Genomic DNA, 19934 nt, shown 5'->3' with positions numbered 1-19934 from the left:
GTGCGGCTCCCAGAACTGGACGCAGTACTCCAGCTGCGGCCTGACCAGTGCCGCATAGAGGGGGAGGATCACCTCCTTGGTCCTGCTTGAAATGCATCTGTGGATGCACGACAAGGTGCGGTTGGCCTTCCTCGCCGCCTCCCCACACTGCCGAGCCATGTTCATCTTGGAGTCAATAATGACTCCGAGATCCTTTTCCACCTCCGTGCTGACAAGAGGGGAGTTTCCCAGCCTGTAGGTATGGTGCCGGTTGTTCCTCCCCAGGTGCATCACCTTGCACCTGTCTGTGTTGAACCCCATCCTGTTCTCCTCCGCCCATCCTTGTAACCTGTCAAGGTCCGACTGTAGCCTGTTGCTCCCTTCTATCGTGCCCACATCCCCTCACATCTTGGTATCATCAGCAAATTTGAACAGGGTGCTTTGCACCCACTCATCCAAAGCGCTGATGAAGATGTTGAACAGGGCGGGCCCGAGGACCGAGCTCTGCGGGACCCCACTGCCCACGTCCTTCCAGGCCGAGAAGGACCCATCCACCACCACCCTCTGGGTGCGGCTCTCTAGCCAGTTGGCGACCCATTGGACTGTGTGGGTGTCTACGCCACAGTCCCCCAGTTTCCTAATGAGAACGGGGTGAGAGACATCAGCACGACATGCAAAAATTATGGAGGGCATTCAAAGAAACACCCAGCTCGAGACCATTCTGGTTCTCCCATCATTTGAAGTGCTGTAGGATGCGGTCTTTCTAAACCCATTAGCACTGATTCACTGCTGCTGGCACCAGGGATGGCATTTTGTAGCCCTCTGTGCCAGGGGACTTGCAAGCAAATACCCTCCTACCCCCACATCTTCTCCAAGGGCCCAAGGCAGAAACTTTCCCTGCCCAGTTTCTAGTTCCAGCAGTTTGGGGTCGGTGCTGTTTGCTTCCAGGAGAGGCAGCAATGTAAGTGCAGGGTATGCATGCTTGGCAGTGGCCCCTTCCCTGTGCACTTACAAACCAACCGAAGCTTTCCATGAAAGGGGCCAGGGATACCCTTACAGAGCCCTACCTCTCAAGTCTGAGCTCTCTTTGCTTTGTCGAAAAGGCCCCTGGTAAAATGAACTGTCACAGCATCTTGCTGTGCAACGGTTCCCAAGCAGTGCTCTGCAGCATGTGCCTGTCTGTCTCTGTACTGTGCATAAGTCTGGCACAAGGACACTATTTTCTTTCCCTCTAGCGTGATGCGATTCCTCGTTTCCAAGCGGAAGTTTAAGGAGAGCCTGCGGCCTTACGACGTGATGGACGTCATCGAGCAGTATTCTGCCGGACACCTGGATATGCTTTCCCGGATTAAAAACCTCCAGTCCAGGCAAGAGACTTCTCTGTTTGCTTTACCTCTCTCTCGCCTGTCATCCCTCGTAGGGACACAACACTGTTTCCTTAACACCCATGACCTGTTTTTCTTTCTAAGAAATAGCCTAAAGGGAAACTGTGGGTTTCTGAACATCACCTAAGTGTCAGCGTGTGAATTTTTGGCCCGGAGTACAAACTGGTTGCATAAAACCCATTCGTATTAGTGAGCATAAGGGCAAGTAAGTGTTCCCTGTGAAGTGCTGGCTCACATTGCAGTGTTATCTCATCCCCTGTCTTGTCACAGGACATCCAGAGAGCAGGATCCTGAAAGAGCCTCACTGTACCATGAAACGGGAGCAAATCCTGTTCAGTCCGACTGGGCCAATAAAAACGTATTATCTCCCACTCTCTGGTGCCCCTTGGGAATATTTACAGAGGATTTCTCCTCTCTTGGCTCCATTCATACATGCATTAGGGGTGTTGGTTGTAGCCGTGTTGGTCTGAGGACACAGGCAGACACGGTTCTTTGGGTAAATGTGGTATCTTTTATTAGACCAACTCAAATAGTTGGAAAAATTGTTCTTTGCAAGCTTTTGGGCACAAGCACCCTTCTTCAGGCGTGTTTCTCCATGGTGGAACAGAAGCCCATACGCCAAATGCAGGTCTGTGAAAATGCAAATGTGTCGCAGTGAGGATCAGAGGGAATGGGAGGCAATAGAGGTGACCCGATCCTCCAATTGCACCAATTTGCATCAACCCTATTGTCTCCCATTCCCTCGGATCCCATGCATTTACACTGTCACAGATGCATTTTGCATTTGTGTGCAGATGCATGTATGCATTTTGCATATTGGCGTCTCTTCCACCACGGAGAGCACATAACACCAGCAGACTCTCCCTCCGCCTGAAGAAGGGTGTTTGTGCCTGAAAGTTTGCAAAGACCAATTTTTCCAACTATTTCATTGGTCTAATAAAAGATACCACATTTCCCCAAAGAACCTCGTCTTCCATACATACACGCATGCACCTTGTTCACATCTCATCCCACAAAGTCCAGAGCAGAGAAAATCTCTGCTGGGCCCAGAACACACTAGGGATTGTTTGACAATAACCTCTCCCCGTGAGATTTCCAGGCCAGGTTGGCACCAGCCGGTGGTTTGTATGGTAGACTGGATAAGCAGTAGATAGACTTCTATTCTTCCGGAAGCTTTTAGATGAATGTTGTACTCCATATGGCTCCTCCATCACCGCTCCATTTCTCTTGCTCTCCGTGCAAATACTCTAGAAAGAAAGTCACTTGGCTGACTGGTTTTCAGGTGAGGCTGGAAGTTGCTGTTTTGAATGACAAGGCCAGATTCCTCTCTCTGTTGCATCAGCATAGATAGTAAGGGGTAGGTGATGACTTTCATAATACTCCCCTGCAGGGAGGTAAAGAGGTGGGGGACCCTTAACCCTGCATGGACCCCTGCCTCAGGCACACAAGACTGAGTGCTCATTGACTGCCTCACCCCCAGAAGAGTAGGTAGGGAACGGGCTCATCCTTGGGGCACAATGCACAGGTTGCCCCAACAGAGGTTGTTCCAATGTACTGCATGCACTGAGCAACAACAGATGCTTGCACCCCTGAGCCAGCAGGAAGCAGGGTGAGAAGTGCGCTTCAGGGGGCACCTGAGACATATTCCCTATGGGCACTACTCTTAAGGAAGGCACTACAGATGACCAACCTTGCTTGGTGGTCCCTAGGGCTGCCACTTGAGCCAAAGGGGTTATATTGATGTAAATTGGAGGATTGGGTCAAAAAAAATCTCACGAGGTTCAACAAGGACACGTGCAAAGTGCTGCACTTAGGAGGGAGCAATCCCATGCACCGGGGCAGGCTGGGGGTGACGGGCTGGGCAGCAGCTCTGCAGAAAAGGACCTGGTGGGGACAGTGGACAATAAGCTAGATACGAGCCAGCAGTGTGCCCTTGGTGCCAAGAAGGCTAATGGCATCCTGGGTGCATTGGTAGGAGTGCTGCCACTGATCAAGGGAAGTGATTATTCCCTCTATTCGGCACTGCTGAGGCCACATCTGGAGTCCAGTGTCCAGTTTTGCACCCCCCACGACAGAAAGGATGTGGACACATTGGAGAGAGTCCAGCGGAGGGCAACAAAAATGATCCCGGGGCTGGGGGACATGATTTATGAGGAGAGACTGAGGGAACTGGGTTTATTAAGTCTGCAGAAGAGAAGACTTAGGGGGGATTTAATAGCAGCCTTCAAGTCCCTGCAGGGGGTTCAAAAGAGGATGGAGCTGGACTGTTCTCAGCGGTGGCAGATGACAGAAGGAGCAATGGGCGCAAGTTGCAGCAAGGGAAGTTGAGGTTGGACATTAGGAAAAACTTCCTCAGTAGGAGGGTGGTGAACTCCCCAGGGAGGTGGTGGACTCTCCATCCCTGGAGGTTTCTAAGGCCCAGCTCGACAAATCCTAGCCTGGGATGATCTAAAAGGGGATGATCCTGCTTGGAGCAGGGGTTGGACTAGATGTGACCTCCTCAGGTCCCTTCCCACCCTCCCTCATTGTCTGTGATTCTAACTTAGAGGAGAATATGACCTTTTTTTTGTCTACAGCAATTAAAGCACTCTTTTCTCTCTGCTGTCTCAAAACTATGCAGAGTTTGTGATGACCTTTCAGGTTAGCCCTCAGTGGCCAGCGTCTCACTGGGTTAAAGCTTTACTCAAGCCAACTTCTGGGGTGTTGACATGCACTTTCCTCCGTAACCATTCGTGACTTGCTGCTCGTGTGAAGTGTACGTGGTGTGCTCTTTTCTTCCGTCTGCCGTGTGTCCCATCCTAACAGCTTTCCAACCGCGGATGTGTTCCCATTCATTGAGTTAAACAATCCTACAATCCAATGTATCTTGTTTACTTCAATAACTCATGCTTTTTGAAACGAGCCCAAGATGTTTTATCTGTCACTGTAAGAGCAAGGAGAATATATGTTGTCTTATATCCAACATTTCCAATGGGATATTGCCACATATATACAAATATATTCCAGTGTGTACAGTTTATTGCCTATTATATGCAGAGTAACTCCCATTTTGAGTAGCAGCAATCTCCTGAATCTTGTGTTTTGTTGGATAAGATTTGGCATATTCATGAATAATCAGGCGATATAATACTGCAATCTGTTTCGAGCGGAATATATTTTCGAAATTCTCTCTCTTTTTCTCTCTCTCTCTCTCTCTCTCTCTCTCTCTTTTTCTGTCAGTTTTGGTTTTTTCAGTTGTTTCTTAAGTTTCTACAACTTTCCGACCAACTTTTTCCTACATGTGGCTTCATTATGCATTTTGCTGGTGTCTTTTTTCTTATTTACTTTGCCAGGATAGATATGATTGTGGGTCCCCCGCCCCCTTCAACTCCCCGGCATAAGAAGTATCCAACCAAAGGACCCATGTTCTCTTCCAAAGAGTCACCCCAATATTCGCCTAGGTTAGGATTTGCCAAAATGCCGCTTTCTCTGGATTTTTCATTTGCTTAATGTCAAACCCCTTTCACGCCAGGTTATATGACGGCATGTACCACTTAGGAAGGCAGCTCGCAAACTTCATATTCAAAATGCCTCTCTATTCTGGATATGCTTTGATTTACTTTAGTATCGGGCTTTCACACATAAGACAAGCCTTTAAAAAAAAAAATCACCCATATACTTATTGGTTTCCTCAGCCAGTAATCTTAGGTTTTCCTCTTGCAGATGTTTGGGGTGGCAATGTCATCATTTTGCTAGGGTACTGTAAGTCCATTGTAAAAGACTCCAAACAGACCCAGAGCTAGCAGGATTTGCTCTCACCCTCTGAAAAAGAGCTCAGTTAAGACATCTGCTTTCTAAAGAAAGGAGCACCTCGCATAAGGCATGCATCTGCAAACCAGTTTAAGCATACGTTTTCAGGTAGCCATGCGTGTTCATTGAAGTGAGCATGCTGCTTGTGTTTCTTTCAGTGGATGATATAAAAACCAAATGTTTCATCTTTAAAAATAAATCTAGTAGGGACCATTTATATCCCTGGATGTAACTCCACTGGCCAGGGAAAAGGCATGGTTTTAAAAACATTACAGACATTTGGCTGACTATAATAGATGTTTTTCAGACTAGGTGCAAAAACAAAGCCAAGACCTTTTAGCAAAATCCTGGTCTCAATGAAGGCCTCAACAGGAACTTTAGCATTGGTGTCAGTGGAGCTGTGATCTTTCACTGTAGATAGAAGTTGTTGTATGAAAATGTTAACCCTGTATGTTATCAGGTAAATGAAAAAACAATGTATATGCACATTATAGGTTGCATTTTCACAGCTTGAGTCAGGCCTCACTTTTTGGTCTGGGGTGCACTGTGAGCTTATATGATTTGTGCCCACGGACTCATGCCCACAAAGCATATTGCAAGTATATGCACAAGTAGTTTCCGCAATCAGGCCCCTCAAATCGCACATTGTGGAGTCAACACAGGAGACGTGAATTTGGGTCAAAGTGTAGTTCAACCATCACATCTTAGTGCGAATATCACTTGTGAGCATACGCTCACATTCTGCACACACAGTGCATGGTTTAGCCACAATGATGTCATTTTTTAAATATCACGTCTCCCAACCTACTTGTCTTCACTAAGAGCTAAACATGTGGCAGAAGTGCCATTTTCCAGGCAGCTTTTTTTGAGCAAGCCGAGCTTGGGAAATGAACATGACAAGACAATTAAAACCTTACCGGTCCACACATTCGGCTAACTCAAATATAGGAAGACAGAAAGATCTGGCACCCAATCAGCAAAGCCTGTGCATAGCAGAGCAAGGAGCAACGGGCTCAAATTGCAGCAAGGGAAGTTGAGGTTGGATATTGGGAAAAACTCTCTCACGAGGAGGGTAGTAAAGCACTGCAGCAGGCTACCCAGAGAGGTGGTGGAGTCTCCATCCTTGGAGGTTTTGAAGACCTGGATAGACAAAGCCTTGGTGGGATGATGCAGTTGGGGCTGGTCCTGCTTGGAGCAGGGGGTTGGACTTGATGTGACCTCAACCATCATTTTCTAGGATTCTGTGATAACTTCAAATGCCTGCGAACCCCGAGTTAAATCAATGGGATCCCTAAGGGCCTTAACATTAGCATGTGTGCTTAGCTTCCTTATAGATCTCACCAGGCTTAACTTCCTGAAGTCCTTAGGCAAAACTGCCTGAGAGGTACCATTTCTGGATTTGGTCCTAGGTGGAGGATAAGTTTAATCATCCCAAACTGCCTGAGAGTTACCATTTCTGGATTTGGTCCTAGATGGAGGATAAGTTTAATCATCCCAAACTGCCTGAGAGTTACCATTTCTGGATTTGGCTCTAGGTGGAGGATAAGTTTAATCATCCCAGCTATGAGGTAGGCCAGTTTGCCCCAAGCAAGCCACACCATCAACATATGGTTCCTTATTTCAGCTAATTGCTGGTCCATTGAGAATTAAAAAGGGGGAAAGAAAAAACAACCTGTTGAGGCAACAGAGGCAAAAAGTCATGAGCAATTGGTGTGATGCACCTCAAAAGTGCCTATGTGTTGAGGGCAAAATGCAGCCCTCAGGTCTTCGAGTATAGCTCCTAGTGAAGACAACAGATTGCGAATGCATAAATAAGGTCAGGTTTTGGCTATAGCAAATGCCACAAGCTACACCAAAGATTTCTGGGTACATTCTGGTGGGCCGTCACAAGATGCAACCAGGTTTACGGTGATTTTTGTTTTTGAATAGCGCATACTTGGACACTAGTAGCGTTATTAGATACCAATTTTCAAAAATCGATCTGGTACAAACGTTAAGCAACCAGAAGGTAAGTAGCCAGTCATATGGCATGGATGAAGGGGGTTTGGCTTCAATGCCTGGATTGTGTCAAAGACTAAATTGAATCTCTCTTTCTAAACACTTCATTTTTTTTCCTCATTTGAGCCGTTTGACCTTTGATGTCTGCTTCTGGCCAGGGGGTGGCAGCTGCTCCCTCTTTGCATGTACTGTGAGCATGAAGCATAACGAAGCATGAGAAAACTGCACTGTGGCTGCTGCGAGAATTGACATTTTTCTGTATCATTTGAAAGAAGAAGAGGTGATGCTTAAAATGAACGGCAACGACCCTTTTTTGGAGTAAGACTGCAGCAGAGCCAGGCACATAGCAGGTGGGATAGGATGGCAGGTCAGACAGCATCAGCCGTCTTTTGGCCCTCTTAAATCCAAGGGATGGGTTCTCAAAGGCTTGAGCCTATGTTAAATCCACATGAGTATGTGTGTGTGTGTGTGTGTGCACGTGGCCTGGGACCCAGTATCTTAAAGGCACAGACTGTCTTAATGGTATGACTACAGAAGCCCACCACCCCAAGGGGATGTCCAGGAGGAGCTGTGCAAATCTGGAAAGGTTAATGCTTCCTGAATGCAGCAGGAAGGCAGACCCCACGCCACCCAACGTGGTCTCTCTTGAGCATCTGGTCAGCCCTGCCGGTCCTCCATGATATGGCCAGTACCCCAGGAGGGGCCAACACAGAGCTTTTCCTGCACTGCTGTGATCACAGGGTCTGCAGTTGTGCCTGGTTCCTGAAAGGGGATACAAAGAAAGACCAAGTTCTTTGTCTCCCCACTTCTTCCACCCAGAAGCTGGTGCCTGCAAGTGGATTTTGAGGTACCCCATTACTTAATGCCAGTGCTCATGTGCTGGTAGCAAGACCTTGGGGAACACAATGAGTTTGCACACTGATTTTGGGGCATGGGTTTGATGCTTCCTTTGAAGAGCTGGCCTGGAGACCACACACCCTTGACCCAATGTCATAGTATATGTTGAAAGAATGAAAAATTGCACATCTCGTTTTCCATGGGGGAAAAAATGGTAAAACATTACAACTAAAGAGGACTTAGTTGAAGGATAAGACCTTTATATGTGCTTTAGAGAGCCAGTGCTTGTCTACACAGGAGAACTCTTAGGCAGGAAACTAAGGGATGTATCTTATTCCAGGTTAGGAGTGGAATAGGCCACCATGCATATAGACACTCACAAAGTGCACTTAATGCACGGTTAGTGTAGAGCAGCTACTACTAATGCTATAACCACGCAGCTTGCTTTATTCCTCCATAATTCCTTAGCAAGCTCCTCCATTCTCCCTGGAGAAAGGCACCTGGTTTCCTTGTGTCCCTTTGGAAATCCCATCCTTTCTACCTTGCACTCTGGCTAAGAAATCACTATGCGCATGAAAATCTTAGTCCCAATCATATGGGGCTTCATACAGTTACCAGGATATAGCTGGGAAGGGCCTGAAATTGGAATAGCAGGAGGCCGTTGAACTGGAATATGTAGACAAAGGTGCATTCGAAACACCTGCACAGCAATCAGTCTGCAACTGGATGTTCACAAGAAAAAAAAACACCTCTTGGTCTAATGGCAGCAGAAGCTCGTGGCCTTACCAGCTTCACCTTGCCATGGCACCAGCACTGGAGGGGATGCGAAGGCTAAAAAGCAACTGAAGCACTGCCCTTTTCCAGGACCAGGCACAACAGAAATCCCTGCTTTCTACTTTCTTTTCCCTGAGACCAGTCCCTTTGTGAGTCCTTCCCTAATGGAGCAAGAGCTTCAACCCCACTTTCTTATCTGCACCACCAGTGAAGCTGGCCAAATGCACAAGGAAGTGCATGAACATCTTGCTAGGGCATGGCCCAGGGTCCCCCACCCCTGCACCCACAGCAGAGCCTCCCAGAGCTCCCCTGGAGAAGTTTGCCTTCACACCACACTCAGGTCCTAAAGACAACCTCTGGCTCTTCCAAGCACTGCAGAAAAAGATGATTGAAGCATGGTAAGAGTGAGTCCCAGCTGGAACGGATGCTGCATTGCCCTGGCAAGCAGCAATACTCCCAGGAGGACAGACGGTGTGTTGGGAGCAAGAGACGCCTGCCCGTGAGTGCCAGCTCTCCCGGTAGATCATGCCCATGTGCCTTTCTTCCTACCCGAGGCAGTAGGTAAAACCAGCCCTGCTGTGAGAGAGGCCAGTAACCTCCCCATATCCCACCTGTGAAGCAGCTTTTGGAAGCTCACCCCAATTTGCTTCACTGGGATAGCATGGGGCTCAGCAAGTGTATGGAAAACACTTTAAAGCCCCTGGATAAAAGTTTGACCTCTTGACAGGATCTACATGGGAGTCCTTCATTGACTTCTGTGAGCTTTGGATCAGGGTTGCTGACAGGGTTTGCATGTGCCCCTGGGCAACTGCATTAATTCCCCCATATTTCAAATTTTTTTTCTCTTGTTTTTTTACCCTGCAGCTTTTGTCAGAAGACATTTCCATTTCCCTATCCTGCAGAATAAGAAAGCTCTCCCAGTGAAATGGCTGCAGCAGAGCACTTCACCGGGACAAGAGGGCCACTTATTTCCTTGGCCTTTCCCCCAGTAATCAGAAGAATCAGACACTTTTGCCTCTTTAAATGGGGCATCCTATTTTACTAGTCTAGATGCTTGTGCATGTTGGAAAGAAGATTATACAGTGTTTTTATTCACATCATAGCCTCCGACTCCAAGTCCAGGTGGCCCCCGTGATCTAATTAAATGCCCCGTGACTTACATGATAACGTTATTCTTATAGGATTGTACCTGATGCATACCATGGTGGTAACCCATGCTCCTCTTGGTAGGCCCTGTGCATGCAAATCACGTGCACTTTGTACTACGAGGAGAAAAGGCATGTATCTTGTAATGTATCACGTGGTACTCATCCTACTGCTGTACTTACCATGTAAGCAAGCAATCAGCCATTACCCTGCTAATAAACGGAGTCAACTTACCTGGATCAAGGACGACACCTAAAAAATGGTGGCTTAGTGTTGTGTGTGTGTGTGTGTACACATACGTACATACAGTATAGTAGGCAACCGTTGATCCTCTGGATCGTGGTGTACTTATAAGAGGTCTAGGCAGGTGCCTGATGAATCCACTTGTATGGAGACCTGTGACCATCATACCCAGACCTTCGACGCATACGCCTAGGCAAGAGTATGGAGGAGTGGAAGCTGCCCAAGACCTACCATCCCCTTTTAGACCATCAAGACAGGATCCAAACACCAGACCGAGTCCAGACATGCAGTGCCTCCATGGTTGCATTTTCTTCCAGAGATCAACAGATGAGAACTGCTGCCGACTGCCTAATGCCCCGGTGAGGGCTCGTTTCTGTCAGCATGATGTCCCTTAGCCTCTCTCCAACCAAGGAGTACCCACAAGGCAGTGGGGGCTAGGGTTTGGAGGTGCCCTATACTCACCTTACACTGGAGGTTGCAACACTGTGGGATTTTATGAGCTATCCCCACCACGAGTAGCCCCGGCACGTTGCCACCGGGCCCTTTAGGCAGATGCAATTTACAGTCATACCCAGGACCAACACACACACACACACGTATATGTATTTATATATCTTTATATATCTATAAATAGATTGATAGATAAATAATCTATACCTATTATCTATATAGAAATGGATATATAGATATAGATATCTTTGTATACACACACACATATACATATACTATATATATGTGTATGTGTTTGTGTGTTACCTTAGCTATGTTAAACTGCCCCGTTTCTTTTAGCCAGATCTGCAGCTAGTATGCATCTGTGTCACTTTAATGTATTTAAAGTCGAGGTTAGTCCTTACCAACTGACGATGTGGCCCAGTATTTAAAATAAAACGTATACTGCATTAAGACCCCCTAGAAGTCAAGCAAAAGAAACTGCTGTATTGTTGGAAATGGCTTTCTGTCCCATCCCTTTCCTGGGTTTTGTTTGTTTGTTCCTTTCCTTTGTCTGTCCACATTCAGCTCCTCCTTTTTCTCATCCTGGTGCATGGATTCATTGCCCACACTGCAGAACTGCATAAGAAGCATTTTTAGTTCCGCTCAAGACAACTAACTTGGTTTTAACCAGATGGACGAGTCTATTTTTATCACCCATATTTCTGGCACATTATGCAAGGGTAAAGTTTGCCAGGGCACTGCGAGGAAGACAGCTGTACGTTGGGATAGAGTCTTAATCACAGCCAAAGTTGGACTTGCCCTGTTGGCCAGCATGAGATCTCAAGGTTCCCATGTTTAATTATCTATATAAAGCATCTCAATTTGTGACCTCAAATATTCTTTGCTTCTGATCTCCTGTCTGGCCTCCCCAGATCTCCTCCCTAACTTTGCACTGCACATGGAGACTTAAATTCCTAGCCTGCAGAAGAGGAATGACTAATGTAATGTAAGTAGCCAAAACAGAACATAGCACCCAGGAACCAGTAGCTTGTCCAATAGGCTTGCCCTGACCTTCCATTTAAATGGCTCCCTGTTGTGTAGACGACAGTCGCACAAGTGTTGCAAGTGTGCAAGTGTTAGCAGCCTTGAGAAGGATTATGCGGAGTGGAAGCAATGCTTCTGATAGTGTTTTATTTGCTGTGGCCAAATTCATCCCCAGTGCACCTCTACCTGAAGGCAGTGGAACTATACCCGTTACATTTCCACTTAAGTGGAGACTTTCTCTTCTTGTTTTAGTTTGGAAAACTACACGCTTTCATTAGTGCTGAGGAGAAAAGCATGTTATAATGAAAGACCATTAAAAGGAGATCCAGTCAGCTGTAAAGATTATCCACACACCAAAAAAAATTTTTTTTTAATTGCTGTTTATGTAATTAGTAAGAATAAAATACTGACTCGATTGGCGGAAACTTGTCTGAGAATGCAATTTTTCCCAATGGGCAAATTTGCTGTGCATAATGTGCCAGATAATCTCCTTGTAAACAGAACCAATAGACTTTAAACTCTGCCAATACCAATGTGAAAATATAGATACGTGTTTGCATCTAAGATAAAACACTTAGCCAAAACTCTCTATTCCTGAGTAATTGGAAGTTGGGAGAGAGGCTACTGCCGTATCCCTAGGGAGCGAGAAGGCAACAGTTTTGTCTCCCTGATGTATCTGACTAATTCAAGAGTCTTTTCCGGGGGGGATGTTTCTGTTCCTGGTAGAGTTGACCAGATTGTTGGACGAGGGCCATCAATGACAGACAAGGATCGAACCAAAGGGCCAGCAGAAGGGGAGCTTCCCGAAGACCCTAGCATGATGGGCAGACTTGGAAAAGTTGAAAAGCAGGTATGGGCCAGGTTCAACGGTAGAACAGGGGTCATCCTAAGGAATATCTTCCTTAAGGTTATATATAAAAAAAATTGCATGTAATGTTTTTTTGAGGCATATAAATGATTTTTAAAAATTGGAAATAAAAAAAGTTATTCTGTTTTGAGAAGTGACTTAGATACATGGCAGTCACCAAAAGCCAAGAAAAAATGTCAATGACACTCAAATGGCTAAGTGGCTAAATCACTTGAATGCCCTTGAAAATGTCACCCTTCTACACTAAACTGATTTCAAGACAGACTATGGGCAGGTTTTATTGTTGCTGTGGGACCCACATTCAAAATCAATGTATAGCCATGCACAAGGTCTGTACAAAGCCCCAGGTACCATTTTCCATCCAAGGGTTGATCCAAACCAAGAGGAGCCCAGCTGGAAGGGCTCAAGGAGTCTCTGCTCCTTTTGCAATCAGGTGAGCTCTGCAGATATTACTTAGCAAAAATGCCAGGCATTGAAAACAACTTGCTCTAGTGACCAGGGGATGTGTGAAAGGATACGTTAGAAGTATTAAAAAAATAATAATAATAGCCTGTCTAAAAGCAGAGCGTGCCTTCCTCAAATTCACACTAGATTTGGATCCCAGACCCCTCGAAGTCCAAGGACTTTTGATGCTGCCCATTGGTGCCTTTGAAATTCGGAGCTGGGGTTGGGGGCAGGTGCTTTTGTATCCAGAGGATTGGTCTGCCCCAATCCCTAGACAGCTTGCAGTACTGAGACTTTTGTTTCATTTTTCAGGTTCAGTCAATGGAGAAGAAGTTGGACTTCCTGGTGAATATTTATATGCAGCGGATGGGTATCCCGCCGACGGAAACAGAAGCCTATTTTGGGTCCAAAGAACCAGACCCAGCGCCCCCCTACCACAGTCCAGAAGAGAGCAGGGAGCACATCGACAAAAATGGCTGCATCATCAAGATCATCCGGTCCACCAGCTCCATGGGACAGAAGAACTTCTCCGCCCCACCAGCTCCGACAATGCCAACCAACACGTGTCCACCCTCGACATCGTGGCAGCACCCGCCTTATCAGCGACAGAGCCACGGGTCCTCCCCCGTTGGAGATCCGGGCTCTTTGGTACGAATCCCACCCCCGCCTTCACACGAGCGCTCCTTGTCAGCATACGGCGGTGGCCACAGGGCCAGCGCGGAGTACCTGAGGAACGAAGACATTACCACGAAACATCACGAGAGCGCCATGAGAGACAGCGACACCTCTATTTCCATCCCGTCGGTTGATCACGAGGAACTGGAGCGCTCCTTCAGTGGCTTTAGCATTTCCCAGTCGAAAGAAAACTTGGACATCCTGAACAACGGTTGCTATGCATCAGTGGCCCCCTGTGCCAAAATCAGACCCTACATCGCCGAAGGGGAGTCGGACACCGATTCTGACCTCTGTACGCCTTGCGGGCCTCCCCCCAGGTCAGCCACGGGTGAGGGACCTTTCAGTGACATGGGCTGGTCGACTCCTAGACAGTGAAGCATCGTGATGCTCTACTGGGCCCAGTCGGAGCACTGGCCAGCCGCCTGTCCACACCGTCCGCACATTGAACTTCTCAAGGAGATTTTCAGCTAAGGTTTTACCACTCCAGAACTTAGCTGGTGGATATTTTCTTACAGCTTACTCTGGGGGCACATGCTGAGCCTGCATTTGGTCGAGAAAGGCCAGTGGGGTGGAATAATTTGGAGTTTGAAGCATCTGGATTTCTTTCGTACTCTCTTTCTAACATAGGTGAAACTTTATCACAGTGCAAGGTGGGCAACGGCATTTCTTGGTAACCCTTTAAGATAAATATTGCCTGGGGGGGGGGGATCTTTTCGGGGAGATTTGAAATAACAGGTGACTGACAGTATTTTTTTATAACGTAATTACCACGAAGAGGCACCAGGGGATTACGTACTCAAATACTTTGGAGTTGGAAAGCAAATGTCGTGATGCCAGTCTCATAAGTCAGATTTCGGCTGATGGGGTCATCACCTTGGGATTTCCAGACCGCGAGTCCCCATCAAGCATTGGGAATGTGGTGTAATTGTAATATAATGCACTGAAGCTTGAAAAAGGCTCTTGAAAAGAAACATGTTAATGTTGAGGTAGTTGAGATAGTGCAGGGTAGAATAGTGTTGGGTACTGTTTTGAACCAGTTGGTCAAGCGGTTTAGGGTACGAGGATGTTGGAAGATTCAAAATATATGTTTCAGGGCTAAAAAGGAAACACCGGGGAGGAAGAGTTATTTGGGACACCAAGGAAAGACAAGAAAGACCATCAGAAAGGAGGAATTCTCCAATGTCAAGCTGCGTATTATATTTAATAACATCCTTTCCAAAGGGTACAGGATGGGGGGCTGTAATTCAGTAACTTGAAGTTGCTCTCCTAAGCTTGCAGTTTTGCTGAACAAGCGCCCACGACAGAATTACAACCTCGTGGTGAATCACTGATGGGAGAGGGGCCTTGCGTTACAAAAAGTAGTGGTCGCTCCATTTTTGCAAGAAAAGTACCAAGCGCTCCATCAGCGGTTGGGTCTTGCCACTCAAGGTGTTGCCCATTTCTTTACACAGTTCGCATTGTGCCTCAATGCTTCTGCACACCCTCTCCTTCCCTCCCATGGTCCCATCCTTCCTTTGCTACCCCATCCCGAATCACGCAGACGTCCTTGGGACTTCTCCACCGTTTTCATTGGGAGCCCCGTGCTGAGCGAAGAGGTGTTTCTTCTGGCCTTTTATAAGCCTCCGGTCTGTAATTTAGCCATAAGTGCTGCCAGTGAGAGTCTACCCTTTCTTAAAGGAAAAAAAGAAAAAAAAAGATCTTCTCTCTCATAAAAGCCCAGTGCAGATCCTGGGATCGTGAAGCTACGGGGAAGGTGATGAAGTCAGTTTTTTTCGGGACCAAAATAAAGTCACAAAGTGATCCTTTACTAGCAGAGATGTGCAGACTTTATCCAAGGGGACTGATGTGGGCATTTCAGGAGCCATCTCCAGGGCTGCTACACAGTGGTCATTATCTCGCTTCTGAATCTTCCCATGTAATTAGACATCATTAATGTGCATGTTTGGGGAAGGAGGATAAAATGCAGTCTGGGCTGTCTCAGTCAGTCCCTCTTTCTAACCCCCGTCTTTCCATATGAGCGGTCAGTTTTCCTAGCATTTAAAGAGGTGGCATGCGTCCCTTTCTGTTGGGCTTTGCCGTACCTGGGATAAGTACAAAACCTCAGTTTGGCAAGGCTGAATGTTAAACTGCTGGCGTCGATGGGAAAAACCATCTCTTATTCTGTCACCTCCACTACAAGCTAATTAGGAGCAAAGGAGGGAAAATGGCAGCTTTGGCCTTAATGACCCCCCAAGTCGTAGGCCCCTGAGGAGCTATGCACCACCTGGAAGGTGTCAGCTGCCTGTAGGGAAGCATGCATCTCCTTCACAGGAACTCAGTTGCAAGGGATGTCATGCAGGAAAGGAAATCTCTGCCAAGAGAGGTGGCTTTTTGGGGCTTCAGGATGGAAAATGAAAGGGTTGCATTGATGCTTAAGCACGTGGCGGGGGAAAGGATCTGTATAGTCTTCTCAGCCAGTTAGCTCCAGCATAGGTGGGTAGAGAAGTGAAGGGGAAAGCATTTCTTTTCTAAGGAGGTCAGTGCATCCTTGGGTCCAGGGGAAGGACCTTTGCAGACCCAGCACCTCCTCCCCATTCCTCAGGTCTGCATTGATGTAATTTGCTGCTTGGGGGAGGGGGATTTGGACACACTCAGCCCTATACACCTGGATGATACTGCTGCCAGTCCTGGCAATAACCATATTGTCCCTACCATCACACATCATGGGTTTCAGGCATTAGGAAATCTGGCCAACTTGGTTGTATTCAGAATGGGTATGATGGAGTCCCTTCACTCTATTGTCTTCATAGCCTGTGACGATGGAGAAAATTGAGATAAGCCCTTGGCTCAAAGTGCTCTTCTGAATCAAGGGCTATGAGAAAGCGGAGGGTTGTTTTTTTTTAACTACCTATCATGTTCAGAAAGAATACATTTTTAGATACCTGTGGTGTACAACGTATCCCAATGCATGGGAATAATTGGGGTTTTTTCTGGGTAGGTTTCAAAATATAGAGTTACTAGTGAAGCCACAAGGAAAGTCAGGACAACCATCCAGATTCAGCTCTGCAAAAGGCCACCTCTTGTTGATCCTCGCAAACGACTCTAGTGTTCACCCACAAGAGCACCATGGATTTTAGTGGAGTGACACCAGATTTTTGCTGGTGTGAATGAAACCAGAAGTCGCCCCTAATAGATGCTTTTTGTTGCCTAACCCCTTACATCCTTTTTCTCATCCCAAATCATACTCGACTGCTCTCAGCAGCTTCCTGCTCCCTTCCTTTCCCCACCTCCCTTGTATATGCAGTTGCTGGCGAGCCAGCAATGCAACTTTTTCTTAGTTTCTCAAGTTAGTGGTTGAGAAACAACACATTTTTGATGAGAATGTTTGAATTTTTGCTAATAACAGTGTCCTCCAATGAGGATGTTTAATGAAAAATGTTACGGCAACCTCTGTGTCACTGCTGTTTGGCATGTCTGCAGCATCTGTGTTACTTCTGTTTCTCTCTCTCTCTAATCTCCGTATGTTTGTAAACACAGAAACTCGGTTTTGGTGATGCCAAGTTGTGGCACAAACCCAAGAAAAGCTAGGAAAGTCAGAGGTAAGAACAACACGGCGCCAGGCAAATTTTGAGCTGAATTTTCAATGGGCCTTTCTTAACTGCATCTGGGGTATTAGTAACTGTGACACCTGGTTGCACATACAGAACCGGTGTGTGCACACATATGCTTGTGCACATCCATGCAGAAACAGAAGCAGTGGCCTTGCACTAAAATCCAGGATCCGAACTCCAGGGAACTGGGGGTGGGGGATCTGGATTTGAATGTTAAAAATGGTCCCCATCGGTGTCACGGGCCATTCCAAAACCTTGGAGCAGAGACCACACTGCACAACAGGTTGTCCCGCCTTGAAGTTTGGGGCCCAAGTTCTTGGGTCAGTGTGCGTCTCTGAAAAGATGCAGTGCATCTCACAAAATGACCCTGAGACTTGAAAACAGAGCACTTGCTCTAAGTTGAATTTCCCAACATTTGGGAAAGGGACTTGACGTTACTTAAATGCAGGTGTTGTATGCAGATTTCCTTGTTTGCTCCATTTCTTAATAGCCGTGTTTAAACAAAGGGGGGGGGGGGAAATAATGAGAAGCAAATCGTTTCACCCAAAGAGCCATGATGTTTCATTAAGCGAGCAATGTAGGAAAGAATATTATTTTTAATGCTGCCTAATGGAGCCTAGCCACTTCAACAAGGTCATTCCTATTTACAGTATAAGTAGAAGTACTTGTACATTTTCAATTTTAACCTTTTCAGTTACGTGGTTTTAAAAAAAATAATATTTGCATTATGCCCTGGCTAGACCAGATGAACTCCAAAGATGTAGTAATTTGCTTACTTAATATTTACCCAAGAGAGTGGAAAAAAACATATATTTGCAATGAAACAATTGCTAAAAATCCATAATAAGGAAATAAGAGTCAAGAATTAAAATGTATTGAAGTGTGTAAGTAGAAAAGGTGTTTCTGGCATAATTGAAACAAACAAGGAAGTCCAAAGTTATGGTTGAAATGTCAAATTTAACACCTAGTGGAAGAGTGCCGTGGCATTGTTTATAGCAAAGATCTGACTCCGTTTTAAACATGCTTCAAGCAGAGGGAAGAGGCAGAAATCCAACTAATGGAAGAATAATGTCGTTCAAAATAGGGAGGTAAAGTCTGGAATGAGATTCATCCCCCGAGTCAGGGCTTCTGAAAGCAGAATTTGGCCCTCAGATATGAACATCTTGACTTTTGGCTTACTCAGAAACCTCAAGTAATTATGTAGTTTAAATAGGGTTTTTTTATATATGAATACATGCTTGGGTTCAGTTAATAATTTGATAGGAAAAGGTCATCAAAAAATTCTTAATTCAGAATATTTAAAAAAAGTTTCAAAAACAATAATTAAGACTTAAAAACATCACATTTACTTTAGACATAAAAGAGAAGGGGTTTTCTTGGCTTGGCTGATGTACGCCTTATTTCTGTCACATTCCCAAATAGAGAGCTTTGAACTCAGTCATTTGAATACCTCCATGTCCATAACTGCTGTCTCTCCAGCTGTTCCCTACTACAGCAGTTCCTTAATCAAGAAGAGCGTGTGCTGTTCAGCAGTGCCAACAATTGCCAATGTGCTACCAGTGGGGCTTCAACACTTGATCCAGAAGAAATAGGACTTAATTTCCACTAGCTAAGATGACAAGGGACCAGATCTAGCAATGGAAATGGGCCATTGGATGCAGCTTGGGAGAATGATTATATGAACAGACAGGTAGGACAGTAATGTTGATCTCTGAAGAAGGTCACCCCCTTCTAAGTACAGCTAATGCCAACCCTATCAATCATGATTTTCATCTGTGGTACCTCCCGGTATTTCTTGAGGGGTGACGGGAGATTTTTGTCTTTGGGCCGCACCAAACGTCAGGCACGTTGAAACAAAATTAGAGCAGGAGTATCTCTCTTTTTCCTTCCAAAAAAGGGCTTCTGTCCAGTCTTTGCCATTGCTCAGTTCAAAAACACAGACAGCGAGGGTTATTGCACTGAAGACAATGGGGCTGTTCTCAAGGACTGCTCCAGCTGGGCGTGGAAAGTATATGCAGGACTATCTAATGTACACAGAGCCATATCTTTTATATATATGTATATACATGTATACACACACACACACACACACATATATATACATACACATATATGTATACATATCTATACATACATATATACACACACTCACACACATACATACATATATACATACACGCACACACACATATATACATACATGCGCGCACGCACACACACGCAGACTAGGAATTCAACCTGGGAGAAAAGCAAGTGATCTTTAAAGAGAAAGACATATTTAGCTTGCAACTGGGCCTTCCCTTATGGAAGTGCCCTCATATATTTAATGAAGTATTCTGTTCATTCCCGATTTCTTGAACCCCTCGAGAGGAGTCCCCAAGGCAAGCGCTGAATGTAGGCATCTCCCCAAAAAGTGCCCCCTCCATCCAGAGCCTCCCAGTTGGGAACGAAGCCCCAGATCTTCCCTGTGGTTGTTGCCTTTTCCCCTGCAAAGGGCCTTGGCATGTGAGCTGTGCCAGCGATGGTCCATTGAAGCCCGAGTCGAATGGCAACTGTATGTGTGTAACCATATTCCACAATTTTTATTTTGCCTCCTCTCTTGGGTCAGTATTTTCCGTTGGATGGATCTCCTTTAGCGAAACCCAAACAAGGAAATCGGGATACAAAATGCCCTTGCTTGTAAGTAATGTGAAAGTGGTGACACAAAAGCGATGCTGCACGGGAAGTTCA

General features: G+C 46.0%; 1 protein-coding gene across 1 annotated transcript in view; it reads left to right on the top strand.

The window, feature by feature from the left end:
- The window catches only part of KCNQ2 (potassium voltage-gated channel subfamily Q member 2), a 77035-nt gene extending 62860 nt beyond the window's left edge, over window positions 1-14175 (top strand). Inside the window, exons 16-18 of the mRNA XM_006021691.2 lie at window positions 1215-1346; window positions 12354-12477; window positions 13252-14175. Coding sequence (XP_006021753.1) covers window positions 1215-1346; window positions 12354-12477; window positions 13252-13989 — 994 coding nt within the window. The 3' untranslated portion in view covers window positions 13990-14175. The remainder of the gene's footprint in view (window positions 1-1214; window positions 1347-12353; window positions 12478-13251) is intronic.
- Window positions 14176-19934: the final 5759 nt, after the last annotated feature.

This window comes from Alligator sinensis, unplaced genomic scaffold, assembly GCF_000455745.1.
Source record: "Alligator sinensis unplaced genomic scaffold, ASM45574v1 scaffold752_1, whole genome shotgun sequence".
Classification (NCBI taxonomy): domain Eukaryota; kingdom Metazoa; phylum Chordata; order Crocodylia; family Alligatoridae; genus Alligator; species Alligator sinensis.
The sequence above is the reverse complement of the archived record's forward strand: the minus strand, read 5'-3'. Positions and strand labels throughout refer to the sequence as shown.